The sequence below is a fragment of the Neocloeon triangulifer genome, unplaced genomic scaffold, assembly GCF_031216515.1.
Source record: "Neocloeon triangulifer isolate White Clay Creek 2 clone unplaced genomic scaffold, ASM3121651v1 ptg000003l, whole genome shotgun sequence".
Classification (NCBI taxonomy): Eukaryota; Metazoa; Arthropoda; class Insecta; order Ephemeroptera; family Baetidae; genus Neocloeon; species Neocloeon triangulifer.
This window is the reverse complement of record NW_026775546.1, coordinates 9,177,358-9,196,503: the sequence shown is the minus strand read 5'-3', so window position 1 is coordinate 9,196,503 and position 19,146 is coordinate 9,177,358. Positions and strand designations below refer to the sequence as shown.

Below are 19,146 nucleotides of genomic sequence, written 5' to 3'. Positions count from 1 at the left end.
CAATTTACGAAGTTTGCGTTCAGCCCGTCTCGTAAGGCAACTCCTATCGTAAAACAATAACATTCAAATTGCAGCAAAACGAAAAACTGTTTGTATTGAGAATTAATAAAAGTCTTGAGCCAATGTTGGTTTTGTAAATAACAAGTGGAATTTTATTTCCTGAACAGTCAAATTTCTAGATATCAAACAAAACACAAATGATTTCAGTCATTAGAAAGATGTTCAAGACTTTGGCTCTTGAGTCTGCCCGCTAGGGGCGAATCCACTTCTCTGCCAAGTGAAACCAGTTTTGTGAAAGACGTATCCCTCATAAGCTAATTTTTGAAGCACTTTGGTCAAATTACGACAGTCATCTATATAAAAAAAGAAATTGATTAAAACTGGAAAATTCAGATTAAGTGTACCCTAGTTTAATTTCTGCAAAAAATTAATTCAATGATCTAGTTTATAAGTTTACCAATTCCACTGTGCAGTCGTCCCAAAGGTTTGAGATTCAGTCTTGACATCATGTCGACAATACCCCTCGGAAACTGGCTAGTTGCCTCGGCAAACGACTAAACCAAATTAAATTTTTATTTAATTCATTTTTAACCAACAATAAAATATTTACATGTTTGATGTTAATCCACGATGTAAAATATTGCGGCAATTCAATGCCCTCAGTTTGACACTGCTTGGGCAACTGAATTTTCAAATCCCAATCACCACAGGTCACAAAAGTGCTCCTGTTGTTTGCACAGCCTTGTTCGTGGAGCCACTGATCAAATTGCTGCATTGTTTGTTTAAAGTTGCTCTGACCCTCCAGCATCTCCTGTAGATTTTGTTTAATTATAATTATTAGTAAGTGTTTATTATTATTTACTTGAGTTATTCCAGTGAGCTTTGTGCAGAAGTGGCTGAGTTCTGGGTTGACGGTGGGCATCACATACTGGTGGAAAATCGCCTCCGGTTCAAGACTTATGGCATTGACCTTGATACAAGGGAATTCTATAATTTCCTGGACGTCGATTTTTTTGTTTTCCTCGCAGGTTGCTTCAAAGTCAAGGACGAGAAAGTAGTCAAAGTTCTGTCGGGGGCTCGTGTTTGATTTCGGAAAGCGCCAGTATCTGTTTTTGTTGCGTTCTTTCAGAGCATCAGGTCCTGCACCTTGCTTCTTCATTGTCCTGAAATTTGGAGAGAAAATTTTATTTAAATAAAAAAAATAATATTATATTGATTTATGTATGGTATAAATTGGTGATTTTACCTAACAGGATTGTCATTTTTTAGAACAAAAGAGGTGCGCCTTAATAAGTTTCTTGATGATTGGCTCCACATCACGCCGGCTAGCGTCTTAATTTTTATCTCAACCTGCTGAAGATAAAAAAAATTCAAAATTAAAATATGAGCGTGTTTCACAGTCGCACAATAATTTAGGTTGCAAGGCACAACATAATTGGGTTAAATCATACAACAACAATATGAATCTTGCAACTGGTTAATGCATCAGAGAGTTTCATAACAAATTTATTGGCCAATGCATGACTATGTAATTACATAAAGTCATGCGTTAATGATTATTTGAATTTTTTTAATAATTCTATTAGCTGATTATACCTAATTTTAAACATGACTAGTTCCTTTTATCTGCAGTAATGCGTTTGTTTGAACTTCAGTCAAAAATCAAAGAATCTTTCAAAGTTTTGGTTGTTTGGATTATTTGGACCAGCTGTGCTTCCAAAACACTCGTGGGTGCTCGTTGCTCGTCATGGGATCGCCGTCGGCCAAGTCTGCCCTCTGTGGTATGCACCGACAATAAAGCGCGGCAAATCTTCGCTATTAATAGCGCAAAATCACACTTTAATTAGTTTAATTAAAATAGCGTAAAATAGAATCAGAAGTAGGCACGTTATTATTATTATTGCACTGTTATAAAATAAACGCACTCACGCACAGACACAATACACTCAAGATAAATTTTATAACTGAAGACAAATTAAGCCCAAGAAAATCTAGAAACTATACGCCGCCTTATTTTGGAGCACTAGGCAACCTGTTAAACATGCGCAAATCGTGCAGTTTTTTTCTGCATAATTATATTAAATTGAAATTTTTTTTAAAGGTTTTCCTACCTAAAATTCATACTTCTACACTTATATAAGCTGATAGCTGGTGAAAAATTTTAATTTGATTTTTTTATGAGTCGCTTTAATTTTTAGCAATATTTAATGTGTTATGAGTTTTAATGATTGCCTTATTTCTCTAAAGCTGCTCTGGAAATTTTCAATGGCAAGGGAATGTGAGAGTTAAAGCAAATCAATTTTAAAAAAGTTTCAAATTTTATTAGGGAACGTTTTCATAAATTAAAATCATTTTTGTAAAACACACAAGCTATTTTCAAATTAAGCATCGCAGATGAGAGCAGAGCAATCATCTCCCTGGACAGCAGAGCTTCTCATGATTTCAACCACTTCTTTCACTGCATTTGGGCCATACTTGTCGACCATGCTAAAAGAAGAAAAATTTTAAAGATAAAATTATATATATTTTATAAATTTTATTTTTTTCATTCTAGAATGTTTATGTACTTCGTAAAAATTACTTACTCCAAAAAGTCGGGTGCTTGTTTGAAGCCAGAGAGCATCCTTCCAGTTTGGCAGATCATTTTTTGCCAACAATGTTGATGGCCTTGGACGGCGCCCATAATAGTTCTGGTAACCGGGCGGATTTTCTCGCCTGTCGGAATTAAGCTCTTCACATATTCAGCCACTATAAAATGTTTTAAATAAATTAACAACAAAATTGAATTTTATCAAAATAATCACTGAAATAAATTAAAGAAAATACAAAATTGTAACTACCTTGGTTTGCGGGTGTGAAGCTGAGAACTCTGGCGCCCCTTGATGGCAGTATTATTTGTGTGTCTTCATCCGTGGTAACTTCGATATCATCGTCCGCGGGGTCGGCGACCTGCAGGACAACCTGGACCTTGGTTTCCTGGGTGTCCTTGTTGATGAGCTCGGAATCCCTGCGTACAACCCTTCCGTGGCTGCTCGCTGCGAGGAAAACTAGGACCAGACACACTGAAAGGTTCCTCATTTTGCGAACTCGCTGGAGACAAAAGTTGCCTTTAGTTTGCTTTCAGGCAAGTGGAGAGTGAATGAAACCTTTGAACTGGAGGTGGCTTTTATTAAATACCCCCAAACGCGTAAAGGAGAGACCTGTATAAACTTGACTCATCCAACCTTTTCTAGTGCATTGAGCAAGAAAAGTTAAAATTAAAAATTAGAGAAATCGATAAAATGAAATAAATGTAAAATATAAAAAAAATGCAATCCTGCTTGATTTAATAAATAAGCAAAATTTAGTAAAAATATGATCTACAAAATGCAATAGTTGGTACGCAATAAATATTATGTAAGTTTAAATCTAAAAAATTCATTTCAAAGATCTTTTTTAATCTTTGTTCTATGGAACTGATTTTAGTTTTATCATTCTTTGAAATATATTTTATACAATTCGAGCAATGTTAAATATTCTCTCCTCTGGTAATCAGGATTAATTAGGTCAGCAGGTTAAATGTGTTATATTATAATAAGCGCTTACTGCTCATTATGCCTGCGGGGTGTTTGACTTCAGCTGGCTTAATTGGGTGAATGGCTTTGTGAAGATATTTTTGTACACATTCAAACAAGCATTTTACGAACATCCTGCAAGTAAGGAAATCCCTGCTCATAGTCTTTAATAAAAATAGATGCAGATTCAATTGCGGATTTCAAAAAAAAAAAAAAAAAAACATTTTAAAATTACAAAGAGATCAATATTTTTCATTGAAATTATTTTGTATAGGACCAATCTATTTTTAAAATTAAATTAAAATATTATAACAGAAAAATAATGCTGCAGTGTGCTATTTCACAAGTTTTGTTAAATAATTAATAATAATTTTTGTTTTATGAAAACGTGTTGCGTGTTTGATTTTTTCAAATGAACAATTCAACCTATATTTAAATTATACGTTCCATTTTTAGCGATTTTTTTCTGACAAAATAAAATTTTATCCAGTTTAAATAAATATTGAACATTCAATTTTTTCTTTTTAATCTCTTAAAAATAATTATGATATTTACTCTTTTGAATTTCTGTTCAGACATAACTTAATGAAACTGGTATTTGATCGCTATATATGTCCTGCAAATCAAAGTATTGGGAGGAATTAAAAATAGAGTTGATTAAGGCCCGTTAGGTGCTTCAGCTTTAATATAAAGGCGTCGGCCGTTGTTCAGTCATTCGTAGTCGTTCAGTTGTACAGGGAGAGCAGCCAGCCACCCACGCAAATTTGCACCCTGTGACGTCACCGCTTGCGTAAGTAGTTCTCTTCCGACCCTCGCACCCCCTGCATGTTTGTCCCACGCAAAAACGTGATAGACGAGAGAATTCTCATCTGTACCAAGCAGAGTTTCTGCTCATCTCAATCTAACAGGTTGCTGGAGAAAAATCAGGAAATAAGAAAAACCTGAAAAAGTTAATTTTAAATAAAAAAAAGTGCTTAAATTTGAAATTTGCACATAAATTTAGGTGTTTTAAAATCTTAATTTAAGTAGCCTGCTTTAAATATTTTGATTCATTATTTAGTTATTTAAATAAAAATTACTTTATTTTAGTATTAATTAAAATATTATTTATATCCTAATATAGAATGCGTGCCTTATTTGTGATCGCCTTCATCGGCTTTGTGGCCCAACAAACTTTTGCGGACGCCGCCGTCCCAAAAGCAACCTACGCTGCTCCTGCCCAAGAGTATGGCACCCCAGAGGCCGAGCAGCCGACTGGATACAGCGTCCAGTCCGGATATGAAGGATACTTGGTCCCCGCTGAGAGTGAAGTTGCTGTCGAAGAAGAGGAATCTGAAGGTGGTGAGTAAAGAAAACTTGAATTTTGAAAAAAATTAATTAGTGTAATTGAATTGAATCTTTGGTCTTTAAATTACAAAAACGAATCAAAATAATATAAATTTTTTAGTGATCCTACTTATTAATTAACACGCACATTAAAAAATATCTCGATTTTTTTGTTTAAATTATTCCAGTATTTTATTCACATATCACACAACCCACTAACGTACAATACGTCAATTTTCATAATCTTCTTGTTTTAATTAATGTTCATTGTTGTTGTTATTTGCCAGGACTGACCGGTTTTATCTCACAAATGCTGGAAGGCGGCCCGATTGACGCAATCACCGCCCTACTCGGCCAGGCCGGTCTGGACAACATCGTCAATGATAACAAAATCACCCTTGTTGGCGCCCACGGCAAGCCAGTAGTGATTCCCCTGCCCTTTGGCAAGCCCAAGCACGGCGGCAAGGATAAGGGTAAGAAGCACCTGAAGAAGGTGAAGAAGGTGCTGCTCGCCAAGATTTTGGCCAAGTTTCTGGTCAACGTGATCGGATTCACTTTGCTCTTCCTGGCCGTGGCCGGCGTCGGAGCCGTCGTGTGCGCCTTCACCCCCCTGTGCGCCATCTCCTTCCCCGTGGGCAGGAGCATGAAGGCCCTCGCCACCGTCAGCAACCTCAACACGCTTTCCAACTTTGTCATGCAGGCCGTTGACAAGTACCAGATGATGCAGGGTTAATTGGCAAAAATGTGCGACCTCTATGGCTCCCCCATTCCGTGATTTCACTTAATTTATTTAATTTATTAATTGAAAAAGTGCTCCCTCCATCGTGTTTTAAAAAATAAAGCAATAATATGTATTCACAAAAATATTCCTCTGGTGACTCTTTATCATTTCAAAAAATTCCCAAAACGTAAGGCAGCAGCTAAAGCAACTGGAAAGCAATTGATAAAATCTGGTAAAATATAATAAATTTTGCCAAAAAGAAATAACCAACTTTAGTGTGTTTTTATATTTAAATTAAAATTCTGAGCAACCCATCCAATCTTGCAACTTTGAAGCACCAAAACTTTTTCAAACTAATTAAAATAAGGCGTGTATCGTTCGCGCCTGCAACTTTTAAAAGTAGGCAACTTGTAAAACTAAACCAGTTGCATACATAATGCCTGGTATAAATTTCCAATTTCATCAGAATATTTTTATGATTCATGAAGTGATCAGTTTCTGAGCTGAAAGTTACTTTTAATAGGGCGCCGCATAAAATTATCATTTCATGTTTTGATGCTATATTTGTTATTAGCTGTTATATTAACATTTTAAATTATTCTTATGCTTTCAATAAAAATTATAATTTATTGATACCAAAAACACTTTTGCTTTATAAACATAAAAACAAAATTTGATTGAACCTTTAAAATTCCATAAAATTCCACATATTTCTAACAATTGTAGCAAAAATTCTTACTATTTCTTTAACTATAGGACCTAATTTAATGATTTATTAAGTTTGTTCTTTTTCATATTTTTGCACTTTTCATAAAAAAATTCAAATTTTGTATCTTATTCCCAATACGCATGTCAGCGGGTCGAGCCGCGCGTCGGTGCCCATGCTCGCCCGCTTCGGTGGGGAATATATTGATCGAGATGCCGACCAGAGCGCCTGGGTTTTACTCGGGGCCCGCAGTAAGGCGATTACACTTTATCAGTCCCTCGCTGCATGTCATGTGTTTCATTTCCTCTTCGGTTACTTCCAAGCACGCAGCTGGAAAATTTAACTTCTAAACAACACACGTGAATTTAAATTAGAAAAAACTGCTCCAAGTGACCATTCGGGGAGAAAACTAAAAAGAATTGGACTTCAAAAGCATCTTCTACGATATTGACAGACATACAGGTGAGACTTAAAATTTATTTCTTGCTGTTATTCATTTTAATTTTCTTAAAAGAAGATAAGTTTAATGCGCAATAAAAATTTATTTCTTCGCCGGTTCTTTAAAATTGAAAATTTTCTTACGTAAAATAATTAAATATTATTAATTTAAAGAAAATCTAATTCTGACCCACTTTGTTTGTCTCTCGGTTGCAGAATGTCGTTAGAGGAGTTCCATCCCCCGTCAATGTCAGAGGCAGATGATTTGGAAATTGATGGAAAGCCGGCAGGTGAGAGGTGGGCGCCTCTGGGGGCCAACGACCCTGAAGAGGAGGCGGCCTGCTATGCTCACCACACTTCCATATCACAGTGAGCAAAAATTGACAAAATTAATTAGCAAAAGTTACATAATTTTCCCTTTGAAATTTTCAATGTACTGACACTTATTTTAGCAAAACAGGTTAAAAAATCCATTTAAATTGCTCATTAATAAAGTTCTATCGTGCCAATTTGAAATACGCCTTAGCTGCCGGTCAATTATCTAGAGTGACGACCTCTTTGCACCTATTTTATATTATTATCACAAGGGGGTAATTAACCTCGTCTCCACGGTTTCTTTTCAGTTTCCAGTTCGACGTTGATAAAATGCGGGAACTGGAAGAACAACAGGAAATGCTGAACTCGTCGTTGATAGCGCTCACCACACACTTCGCTCAGGCAAATTCAAAAAATAAAAACAAAATTTGAAAAAATAAAATTTTTGTTTCGCACAGGTCCAGTTTCGTTTAAGCCAAATTGTCGAAGCGCCTCCAACGGAAAAAGAGATGTTGCTGAAAGATCTGGAGCAGTTTGCATTTAGAGGAATTCCGGATTACAGAGAATCAAAAACTCCAAAGGAACTCCTTTGCGCAACGCCTCCCGTGAGAGTGTAAATAATTAAAATTAAAAAAATTAAAATATGATTTTTATTTATTCAGGTCGGAGAGGATTTGGAGGAAAAAATGCACGCTCAACGAGAAAAGCAAAGAGAATTGATAACGCAGCTGAAGTCACAACTGGAAGAATTGGAAAAATACGCGTACGAGACCGGCGAGGCTGGTTTGCCGCAGAGTGTGGTTTTGGAGAGGCAGAGAGTGATAATAGGTGAGTTGTTTTTAAGGAAAAGCCTAATCGACCACAATTACAATTAAACCATTCAACTTCAGACCAACTTAAAGGAAAGCTCAATCTGAACGTTGACAATATCGATAATTTAACAGTTGACGATCTGAAGCATGAAGTGGACAGCGCTATTTCTCAAGTAAAATTGCAAATTTAAAAGTTTTAAATAAAATTAAAATTAAATTTCTCTAGTTGGTCAGTCCGCTGAAAATGAAAGAAACGCTGGTAGCTCAACTTAAGACGCAAATCGTCGACTTGGAGCGGTTTATTGATTTTCTTCAAGGTGAGTTATGCAATTTTTTCTATAAAAAGATAAAATTGAAACTGTTATATAGGAGAGGCGCCTGCTTTTAAAGGTGCAAAGAAGGATTGTCCGTGCAAATGCGCAAAAAATATCAAGCCAACTCTGACCAACTCTTCCGAAAAAAATAAGAAAGCTTCTTTCCCAGGGAAATTTCCCAAAATCAGTACCGACTTCCCTTCCAGTGAAGACGAAGTAAGAATATTTTAAACAATAAAACCATTTACATATTAATGCCCAAATTTTCTACATCAGATGAGAGAAAAGACGATCAACATAATGAAAAAAATGTCCGACCTGCTGCAAATGTTTGCGGTGACTCAGTTTGGTTGCGGAAGCGAAGCCGCATTCAGGAAAAACAGTCTTAAAAAAACCACAAAGGCAAATCATTGGGGGTAAGAGAATTGAATTTTAAAATACCACAAAAGAGTAAAAAATATGAGTAGTTTTATATTGAATATTTTAAATTAATTAAAAAATTTAAATTAATTGAAACCGCTTTAGATTTTTCATAAATTTTTTTCTTAATATTTGCAGTCTGTATGTAAAATTTTTAATTATATGAATTCTATTCCGAATCAGTGACATGAGAGCCCGGCTGGAGATGGCAGTGGGACACATATTGCTGCTAGCGTCTGGACATGACTCCTTTCCCTTGGAGAGCGACTACACTTCGGACACGGAGGACGCGCCTGTCGTCATGTGCAACGAGGAATTGACCACTGCCGTTCGAAAAGAGTTGGCGATCAGTTTGCGCGATTTAATCCAACACGGACTGATGCCGGTGAGCAAACAAAGAATAATTTTCAAGCAATGTATCACAAACGAATGGTTTTGCAGATTGGTCAAAGCGTCAGTTTGGTTCCGTTCATTGGGTGCTTCCCGCAACGCAGTCACTCGGCTGGAAAAATGATGCACGCCTGGGAGTTGATTTTGAAATACTACGAGTTGAAAAACGGAGAGACCTTTAATTCGACACCGGCCAGAAAATTGTCTCAGAGCTTCAATCTTGACCTTTCAGGGAATTCCTCTACTTCCAACAAAGAGGTGAGTGAAAATTTTCAGTCGGATAATTTGAATTTTAAACATTTAAAATAAATTTTCAGAGTCTTTTGGGTGCGATAGGGAGCATCATTTCCTCTCACACAAAGTACAAAAGGAGCTACGATTCGCATTTCAAGGCGCTCGTTTGCGCAGCTTTAAAGTAAGTTTTATTTTTATTTTAAAAGAAATAATAAATTTTATATTGATTTTAATATTATAATTTTTTCAGTGCTCGCAAACTTGTCCCATGGCTACGCATGATTTTCCGCTACCAACCGATTTTAGAAGGATATTATCAGCCATGGAGTTATGTGGTGAAAACTGGTTTCGAGGACAGTTTCCATTGTCTGGAAAAACTAGGCGAGCTCAATTTTGACTTGCCCGTTGACCTGGCTGTGAGGCAGCTCCAGAATATCAAAGACGCCTTTTAGTTGATTAATTTTCGTTTTGGTAAAGATTTTTCTAATTGCAAGACTGACGCCTATTTAACTTTCTTTTTGTCCCTCCATACACCAGAGTATACTTTTAATCCCACCAAAATAAAAATTATTTACCATTGTAACTTGCCACAAAGTACACACAATTTTTTGTTTTTAGCAATTATTTATAATATACTTCACCGATTTTAATATATGATTAACCTTCAGAGAATCAAAATTTTTAATTATTACATTGTCACTCAGCATTGTAATGAAAAAATGTACAGCTTTATGATAACTATCTCAGCATTGCGCGGAATAAATATATGGATGTTTTATTGACAAATAACGTGAAAACTGTAAAAAATTTAAGCGTATTGTGATTGATTGAAATAAACCTGTGGAGAGCAAACGAAATACTAGAGAGAAATAAACTATTGAAATGTTGATGTTAGAGTTGCACCTTATTGATTTTTATTTGCTGCTATCCAAACTTCATAAAGGTCAACATTAATATTGTTATAAATTATCGAAGCACCATCAATGAACTAATTATTTGAGCATGATTGCGACAATTCATATAAATTAGTGCGCCGATAAAATTTAAAATTCAGTTTCTCCCAATTTCATGTAGTGCATTAATATTTGATTATCATTTCTTATGTACAAATTTCTTGAAGACACCTCCAATTTCAACTAGTGAAATATTGGCTATTTTACACTTTTACGATTCATTCATTTTTATTTCAATTCTAATAAAAATTAGCATACCTGGACCCTTAGTTTGTGTATATAAATGTCAAGTGGCATGTTCGATTGAATTTAAAAAAAAGTGTACAGTAGGTTTACTCACATTTAAAAACATCTAGATCATATTTGAAAATTGATGAAAATTAAACTAATAATTTTTAATATTTAAATAAAAAATAAAGTCAAAAATTAAAAATTAAAAAAAAAAAAAACGCAAGCAACTTTTTATATTTGAATAACATGATTTTTTCACGTATATAGATCTTGTCTGTTTTAAACCTGATGAGATTGGATGAGATGTTGCTCCTTCCTGAAGCACCTCCACATTTTCAGTTATTGTTTTATATTTTCATTCACACATTCACCCTAAATTTTATTTTAGTTTTTGTGATAAAATTGCCCACAAGCAGCGCACCACCACCGATTTGTACTTACTCTCATAATCAGGTTGGCAAATACTTGGCGGCGAGAAGGGTGGTTGCCAGAGGTCCGACAGTCCACAGCCGATTGGCACCATGGACAAATGGCGTCCATTGATGTCCGACGGGAACGGCTGAACTGCTGATGTTGCAGCAGGACGAGGCGTGTTCCATCACTTTAGGGTAGTAGTCGTTCCAGAAGGAAAAGGAACGGTAGTCGAAGTTGTTGGCGTCGCTGATATTGAACTTGGTGTCCACCAGCAGGATGCTTGGACTGTCCTCCGCAAAGGCCTCCCACTTGACCACCACCCCCGCGTGAACAGGGTTGGCCGTCCGGACAAAATTGGCCCACAGAGTCATGATGACATCGGTGATCTTCTTGTCTGCACTGTTCCAAACAATTTTCTGCTGTGTGACGGCAGGTGGCCAGTAGGGCATGCCCCAGACAAAGGGAAGGTCGAAGAGGTGAGGCACGTCTGCCCAGTCAGGGACGGCGTCCACCAGGTTGGTTTTCATCTTGTAGTCGAAACGGTATAAATAGGTCGGGCTGTGTCTACTGTTGTGGACCTGAAAATAATTTATTATAGATATTTTAAAAAGAGTCAGTTTCAATTATGAAAAAACAAAACCAAATTACATAAAATAAAAATTAATGTTGATCAAAATTTTGAAAAAGAAATGAGACAGTTTAATATAATGCTAGAACAAAAATTTTGATTTAATTATATTTTGACTTTAAATTGTACATGTGTCTTAGAAAATTAAACTTTAAATCTTAAACAGTTGCTTTAAATAATATTTTTTGAAAGCCGAAATTTTAAATTTGTCTGCACTATATTTTGAATTTACAATTTTAGTATGTTAATTTAATTACTTATAATTTTTCTTTTGGAAATAATATATTTTTTGGGGAAAATTATGTTGAAACTAACTGCTTGCAAATAAGCTCCAGAGGCATATTTCTTCTCCACGGCGTAGTCCATCAGCCGCTGCCTCAAGGCCATCGAGTCGTCGCCCATCGGCTGCGGACTGTAGTAGAAAAGTACAGAGTCCAGGATGGACTGCTCGTTGGTGCAGGTCATGTTGGCGTCGTTGAGTTCGGAGGAGATGTGCTCGAGCATGGTGGCCTCAAACTGACCCCGGTCAAGCCCCTTGTCCATGTTCATGGCGGCAAAGACCATTGCCTCCTCCATATTCGTGTAGCCCAGCATCAGAGGCACCATGGTCTTGGCCTTGTTTTCCCTCAGCATGTCTACAGGGTAGTGCGGAAGGAAACTGGTGTTTGCAAACGGACCATCAACCTATAACAGAAATTTGTATGGGAAAAATTAGAAGAAATAAATCATTCACTTTCAATAAAAATATGGATTGATTGAAAATAAATTCTAATTTTTTTTTCTAAAAAAGTAAAAAAAAGGATAATTAAAAAGAGAAGATTTTGCAAGAAAAAATTATTTCAATTGATACAAATTTTTTTTTAATTGTTGCAGAAAAATTTAATAGAAATCTTATGACTGATAAATATTTAATGTACATGCAGATGCAGAAAAATCCAATTTTTTTATATTTACATATTTATAAAAAAACTAATTTTAAAATTTTCAATATTAGAAAATTAAAAATTTAAAATATAAAGACATTATCTTATATTTTTTCCAACATAAATATATACAAAAGTTATGTATTGAATGCTATGTATAAAAAAAACTTAAAATTGAGCTAGAAAAAAAATATGGATTTCCATTCATACCACGGGTCCCCACATTCCAATTTCCGAGGCTGTTTTGGCCAGGGTCGTGGCGTCGATCTTTCGCAGACACTCGAGCAACTTGGCCGAGTTGGTGGCGGTCGACTTGGGACATCCGTAGCTCTCGGCCACCATGGGCAGCTTCATTTTCTCCGTCTCGTACTTCTTGACGGCCCAGGGCACGAGGGCGTTCCCGCTCATCGCGATCGCCTTCTGGAATTTGCCCTCAGACAACGGTGACATCAGGTGGAGGCCGACGCTAACACCACCAGACCCGTAGCCCATGATGGTGATGTTGTTGACGGAGCCGCCGAACGCCGAGATTTTGCCGTTCACCCAGTCCAGGGCGGCGACCTGGTCGTGCAGACCGAAGTTGCCGGGACAGTTCGAGTCCAGGGTGGTGAGGAAACCGAGGATGTTCAGCCGGTACGCCGCGGTCACCACGATCATCTGCAAAATCAAGGAGAAAATTCCAACCACTTCAGTCTTCTCTTTCTCACCACCTCAAGCGCAGCACAAGCATTAAAATTATGAATTATGACGTGTACGTGGAGGGAGGAAGAGGAGGGAGATCACCAAGGGGACATCAACGAAAGGTAAGATACATTTTGACAATGTTTATTTATTATTTTCTTTTTTATTTTTCAACTTTCGAAAAGATAGAATTAGAATTATTGTAAATACTTCATACTTAGGGATAAAATTATGGAGGCAATTTTATTTTATTTTAATTGGTTTTAAAATTTAAATCAAATATTATTTAATTCAACCCAAAACTGATTAACTGTAAATGCTTAAGAATATTTTTTTTTATATTAAGCTAATCGACTGAGAATAAATAAATTTTAACAGAACTTTAAATAATCCTCAGGTTATTTCGCAAAAAAAATATGTTATGGCCTTGCTGAGCCAAAACTGAGATCACGCTGTAGATGCATTTTTTTATTACAACTTTTTATATGTGAGAGATTCCATTTTTCTCTATTATTATAGTGCAGTGCCACGCGCGCGTGATACCCATTTACTGTGAATGAGAACGGGGCGGCGTGTATTATGTAATAACACAAATTTTTCCGACCCCCGAGAATATGCAAAGTCTCAGCGCGCTTATCACAGATCTTTGCACGCACCAGTCACGCAAGACCATTTGGCTCGTGTGTGTGGTGTGTGTGCCAACAGAAAAAAACAGAGGAGGAAAGAAAGAAAGAAAGTGGCCAGGAGAACAACGACAGCTTTGTTTTTAATATTTAACGGCCTGCTGACGAAAACAACGCATGTCTAATTTTTATGGCATTTTTCGCCTTGAATTTCCAAGTGAAAAATATAAATAAAAAATGGCGTGTCCTTGGAGGCATGAAAATATTCAGGGAAGAAAAATTACATTCGAATGTATATCGGACGAGTTTCATTGGGGATGAATTATTCATCGGCTTTTGGGAAGAGAATATAAAAATGAAACGGAACTGCTACTCCGCGCCACATTTACATTCCACTCAAAGGGCTAATTTTGGCCTCACAAACAGGGTGATTCCATTTTGCAAGGGAATAATTACTTTTTAAATTTAAACCAGAAAGTTTGGCCTAGATACAAAATAAAAATCCAAACCTTGTGCTTGATGGCCATAGCTGAAGCGTCCCACTGTGTGGCGAATCCGGCCTGAAACATTCCGGGGTGGAACCAAACCATTACGGGCCATCCATCACCTGGCGGATTTCCTAGAATCAATTTGCATTTTCTTGCTTAAATTACCAGATTTTTTTAAAAATCCAAACGTAAATGAATTAATGCAAATCAAAATTGTTTGAGATTTGAAAAAATTTAAATAAATCAATGTGACCAAAAGGAATTAACTTAAGGTTCGATATAATTTTATTCAAATAAATATTGAAAGATTCTAAAAATTTGAAAAGTGTGATAAAAATAAGTTGCTATTATTGATATTTGAATCAGGCAGCAAGCAGTTGTGCAATAAAAGAAGTCGGAAGAGTCTTGTTTTAGTGCCCAAGGGTGAATCGCCTGCTGAACTCGGCCTCAAATACAGCACGCATAGTGCCTAACAAAAGTCATCCAGACACTAAAAATAACATCAATGGGAGGTAGTGAAACCGTAACAAGTTTCTTATACCAGCGGATTAGGTGTTTTACATAATTATGCAAATTTTTACCGAAAATTTTAAAAACTGCTTAGGCAATAATTGATAACTTTAATGAAGGCCTAAAAATATGGCAAAAAATATTTTAATTTCATCTGTGAAATTTAGATAACGATTGGCACGAGCATATTAAAAAATGATAAAAAATTACACTGTTTGAGCTAGCTTATGAGAGCATAATTTTTGTTTTTAAATGTAAAGAAAATCAAGCTTTATAGAAATTTTTGATAATGAAAAATTTAATAAAAACTGTTTCAGTGTCTTCAATATCAATAAAATCACAAAAGTAAGTAAATACACTTGCTCATTATGTTAAATGAAAAATTTCTCAAAATTACTCGTTCGATTGGAATATTTTTCTTTTCTTTGAAATAATGCATATATATTGCAAAACACATTTAACAAAATTTGTATTAAATTGAGATAAACTGAAATTTAAAGAAAATTAGCAAATCATTCAGAAAAAAAATACCATCTGGCACTAGGACGTTCAGGTACAGACAGTCCTCGCTCTGGTCAGCAATTGGCGCTCCGAAGAGCGAGGTGGCCAATTTCTCGTACTCGACCTCTCCCGTCTGGGGGCAGGCAGGGGCCGGTCCGGTGGGGGTCCTTTTTTCCGTCCACGTCGGCAAAGGGTCGGTCTGCGGAGGTGCAAAGCGGAGGTCCTCCAAGGGTGGTTGGGCAAACGGGATGGCCAGGTAGAGGGAGCCCTTCTGCGAGCGCGAAATCGCCACCTCGACCCCCGCCACGGGCCCCTGCCCCGGCACGGCGACGACGGGGGGCTCGCGTGGCCGAGCCCCCAAACCCACCCCGAGCAAGACCAGCACAAGGGTTGGCGCCAGCATCGTGACTGACTCGAGGAGCCGAGCGAGCTTCTTGCCAGACTTTTGTTTTAGAGGGGAGGCTTTCAACTCCATGGAAACAAGGGCAGCCAAACCCTCTGGCCAGCGCTCTCTTTCTCATCCCTCTCCGTGCAATCCGCCGCGTGACTGCAGACCCAAATGTAGCACGCGGGTTTCTCCGACCGCCGGCTTTGTCACGGAAACATTGGTGCAAACGGATGGGTTGTGGGTATAAATGCTATGGAAAAATTTGCACAAAAAAATGAGTTGTTTCTGAAAGGCTCAATTTTTTACATAAGAAGTTATTAAAGGCTCAATTTTTTTATATAATAAGTTATTATTTAAAAAAGATTGCAAACACCTTTGGAGAGTGCCGGATTGTAGAAGCAATTATTTTAAGTATTTTTATCGAGGCACCTGGAAATTTTCCCAAATTGTAGATTAAAATTTGGACCAAAATACTAGACAGAAACTCATGGGTAAGAGGAGAAGACAGTTTAAACGCGAATTTAATTTAAGATTCAACTGATGACTGATGGAAAAAATAATGATACGTAATACATTGGCTAAACTATAAAATGTAAGAAATATATATTATTTTGGTAAATAATTATAATTTGAAGCATGTTTCCCATATTTTCAATAACTTTAAAAAAAGGCCAAATTCCCTGCTTGAACACTATTGCAATTGGGATTCTCAAAAATTCCGATACAAACTTGTATAAAAGTATATTATAACAAACATATCCAAAGTTAATTTAGCAACTTATAAGTTCCACAAAATACCTTGTTATAATTATATCTGTAGTAAAAAATAAAAAAAATATTTATCAATATATTTTAAATTAAATTTATTAAAAATATTTTTTATAATTTTTCTTCTTTTAATGAAAAGTATTAAAATATTGACAACTGTATTTTTAATTACAATCTTCTGAAATTTTCAAACCAGGCGAAATTTTGCTGACAATTTTGATAGGGCTTTTATATTATAAAATTTTGTAAATAACAAATTTAAATAAGAATTTTCTCTCATAATTGACTTTCCGTTGTAGTAATTCAGAGAATCGTTTCCCAATGCAAAACTCAAACAACCCCAAAAGCAAATACATATCGACCAAGATATCGTGGAAACTTTAAACACGCCGTCATACTGCAGATGGCACGTCTCTTTAGCCGTTTTATTATTTATAATTCACATTTGGTTGGGTCGGCACTCTTAAACGTTATCGCCCCTACTTAGTATTGGAAAAGCAAACGCCTCCTGGGGATGAATTTTACCGTTTGAATTGCACACGTCACAATTTCGATCAGATGTATTTGGCTCTTCGCGTGGAATTGAGTCAAGAGCCGCCGCTCGTGACAATTCCACCTTGACATTCCTATCTTCCAGAGGTGGGCTAATCTGTCGTTCGACGATGAACGCCATCGTTTAACTGGGTTATTTTCAATCAATTAATTAAGAATGGATAAAATCAATGAAAAATATATCAAGTCTAGCAATAAAATGAAACTTCACACAAAAAGAGGATATTTTTATGAAACAAAAATCTGGTAAAAAAATTAACTTCAAACTTGTAAAAGTATCGACGTATTATCAACTTGTAGGTGCTTATTAAATTAATTAGAAAAAATAGTGAATGGTGAAAAAATGACGTTTTTACTGATCAAAATATACAAATCATCAAGACAAATGCATTATTCATTATCGCGCAGTTAGGTCACCTCGAGTCACATTTATTCGTTTCCCAACCTTGGCTCTCATTGGGCGACTCATCTGATATTCCTAGAAGTTTTTATATGTCCGAGGGGCAATGAGTGTCGGTGCTGTTTTCGAAATGAAATTATCGCCGTGATCGACGGCGTCATGAGGGTGTCGGTTGGAGGCGCATTGCAAGAAAGTAGGTAACACACGCTCAGTTCTCATTAAGGAAACGCGAGCTCACTCTCCTTACTTCGGGGCGCCTGCGAATCGGTCGGCTATGCAACCCGCAGAACAGCATAGGGTGGTGCTATAGGCTTTTCGCACGGAAACGTGACAGTTGCAATTATGTTGGTTGATGTGGCTGCAATTAGTGCTGACTGAGTTTTACTGAACGCGATGCATTTGATGTGCACAGCACGTGTTCAGTTTTTTATCGAAGCCAGGCAGAGTTGTTAATCTGTGTCAGGGCGTAGTTTAACAGAAAGGGAAAAACTTTAATTGTGAAATTATTTTTTTTCAAAGCTAAATTTTGTAAAAAAAAATTATAAAAGAAACTTTTGATTTGGTTGTTTCATTTAAAAGAAAAAGCACAATTTAACTAATTTTCTTAAAACAAAATATGCGGATTGCTTTTAAGAAAATCTAATAAATTTTCAAATTGTAAAAATTTCTGGCTCTAAAAATACTTAATAAAAATATTAAAAAATATATTTAAAAATTTTCACCTTCACCTTTTGAAATTTCATGTCATGACTTAATCTTGACCTTTTAAATTTGCATTTTCTTTTGTCAAGTAATAAAGGGTTTAGAAAATTAATGACCTTGCTGCTGACCAAAGCTCTCTCGCAAAAAAACCTTATAGAAACAGTCAGGCGACGAGGGGCGCTCGAGAATTCACAACTCAAATAATATGTATCGCAGACTTGGTAAGGGTGAACGCTCTCCGTGGTTCTTTCTCCGTTCGCTCGCACTCGTCGGCACGAACGGCTAATTTGAATATGCTAGTCGTTGACCTTAGTCCTTGGCAAACTGACCAAAAGTCTCCGCGAGATACTTTATTACCTCTCGCCAATGGAGCTGACATGCTGCTTTTCCCGATTGAAATATCGATCTGCGTGCAGAACAAAAACATGCTGCACAATACAAACACATTCTCAGCATAGACTTGAAATATCGTGGGAGATAAACTTTGGGTTGTTTACTCTAAACAAAAGTTAATTTAAAGATAAGGAAAACACAGAACAGATATAACAAAAGTACAAAAAAATTTCAATTAGAAGGAAATAAAAATTAAATTCTTATAATGATAAAATGAATAATTTTTTAACAATAAACATCTGGAATAAATTTCATCCCACATTTCTCAATTGTTTTAAAACAATAAACGATTTAATTGAAAATATGCCAATATATTTTTTTTTTAAATTAAAAAAAAATTTTAAATTAAATATTTTTCTAGTAAGTTTAGTTTTATTACCTTTTTATATTTGGATTTGAATATTTCTGCAGAGCTTAAAGTACAACAACCGACAAGAGATAAGAACTCGAGTTCCCCCATACATTATCTCGCTTAAATTATTGTGCCGCCAAGTGGCGCATGCATAATTCATGCGCACGTGAGCCCTGAAATGCGCCACCAAAACAGCTACGATGATAGCTACGTTTGCGAACTGCAACATCTCCACCACAGAGTTTAATCAACACACTTCTTGCAATTGAGAAATTTCCTCTAAGCCGCATGTCTCCAACTGATTATGATCTTCCAGTTGGCGCTCTTGAACCGTGCTGGAATTAGGGCACTTGAGAAGCAGGTCACTGGGCAAGTGGTCTTGATCTGATAGGGCACCAGTGGCGATTAA

General features: G+C 36.3%; 4 protein-coding genes across 8 annotated transcripts; 1 reads left to right on the top strand and 3 right to left on the bottom strand.

Annotated features, from left to right (window-relative positions):
• Positions 1-120: 120 nt before the first annotated feature.
• LOC132192998 (ERI1 exoribonuclease 3-like) lies at positions 121-1,492 on the bottom strand. Its single transcript, XM_059613269.1, has 6 exons — positions 1,452-1,492; positions 1,247-1,350; positions 863-1,163; positions 611-811; positions 458-554; positions 121-353 (listed from the first exon to the last, which is right to left on the bottom strand). The coding sequence occupies exons 2-6, from the start codon at positions 1,315-1,317 to the stop codon at positions 223-225; spliced, it is 801 nt and encodes a 266-aa protein (XP_059469252.1). The 5' UTR covers positions 1,318-1,350; positions 1,452-1,492; the 3' UTR covers positions 121-222.
• Positions 1,493-2,349: 857 nt separating this feature from the next.
• Positions 2,350-3,127, bottom strand: LOC132193074 (uncharacterized). Its single transcript, XM_059613443.1, has 3 exons — positions 2,841-3,127; positions 2,586-2,748; positions 2,350-2,487 (listed from the first exon to the last, which is right to left on the bottom strand). Exons 1-3 carry the CDS (start codon positions 3,076-3,078, stop codon positions 2,382-2,384), a joined length of 507 nt encoding a protein of 168 aa, XP_059469426.1. The 5' UTR covers positions 3,079-3,127; the 3' UTR covers positions 2,350-2,381.
• Positions 3,128-6,529: 3,402 nt separating this feature from the next.
• LOC132192996 (RUN domain-containing protein 1) lies at positions 6,530-10,126 on the top strand. The gene is made up of 13 exons (XM_059613266.1): positions 6,530-6,769; positions 6,962-7,114; positions 7,369-7,462; positions 7,519-7,665; positions 7,723-7,888; positions 7,951-8,045; positions 8,099-8,189; positions 8,242-8,402; positions 8,463-8,602; positions 8,790-8,991; positions 9,048-9,254; positions 9,314-9,411; positions 9,481-10,126. The coding sequence occupies exons 2-13, from the start codon at positions 6,963-6,965 to the stop codon at positions 9,680-9,682; spliced, it is 1,755 nt and encodes a 584-aa protein (XP_059469249.1). The 5' UTR covers positions 6,530-6,769; position 6,962; the 3' UTR covers positions 9,683-10,126.
• On the bottom strand, positions 9,844-18,392 carry LOC132192993 (carboxylesterase 5A). 5 transcript variants are annotated; one of them, XM_059613256.1, is made up of 7 exons: positions 17,538-18,378; positions 15,944-15,999; positions 15,213-15,820; positions 14,193-14,302; positions 12,590-13,036; positions 11,772-12,140; positions 9,844-11,406 (listed from the first exon to the last, which is right to left on the bottom strand). In XM_059613256.1, the coding sequence occupies exons 3-7, from the start codon at positions 15,655-15,657 to the stop codon at positions 10,864-10,866; spliced, it is 1,914 nt and encodes a 637-aa protein (XP_059469239.1). In that variant the 5' UTR covers positions 15,658-15,820; positions 15,944-15,999; positions 17,538-18,378; the 3' UTR covers positions 9,844-10,863. The 5 variants fall into 5 exon arrangements, with proteins under 5 accessions (XP_059469239.1, XP_059469241.1, XP_059469242.1 ...); XM_059613258.1 differs by having other exon boundaries at positions 18,109-18,378; XM_059613259.1 differs by lacking the exon at positions 15,944-15,999 and having other exon boundaries at positions 18,350-18,392.
• Positions 18,393-19,146: the final 754 nt, after the last annotated feature.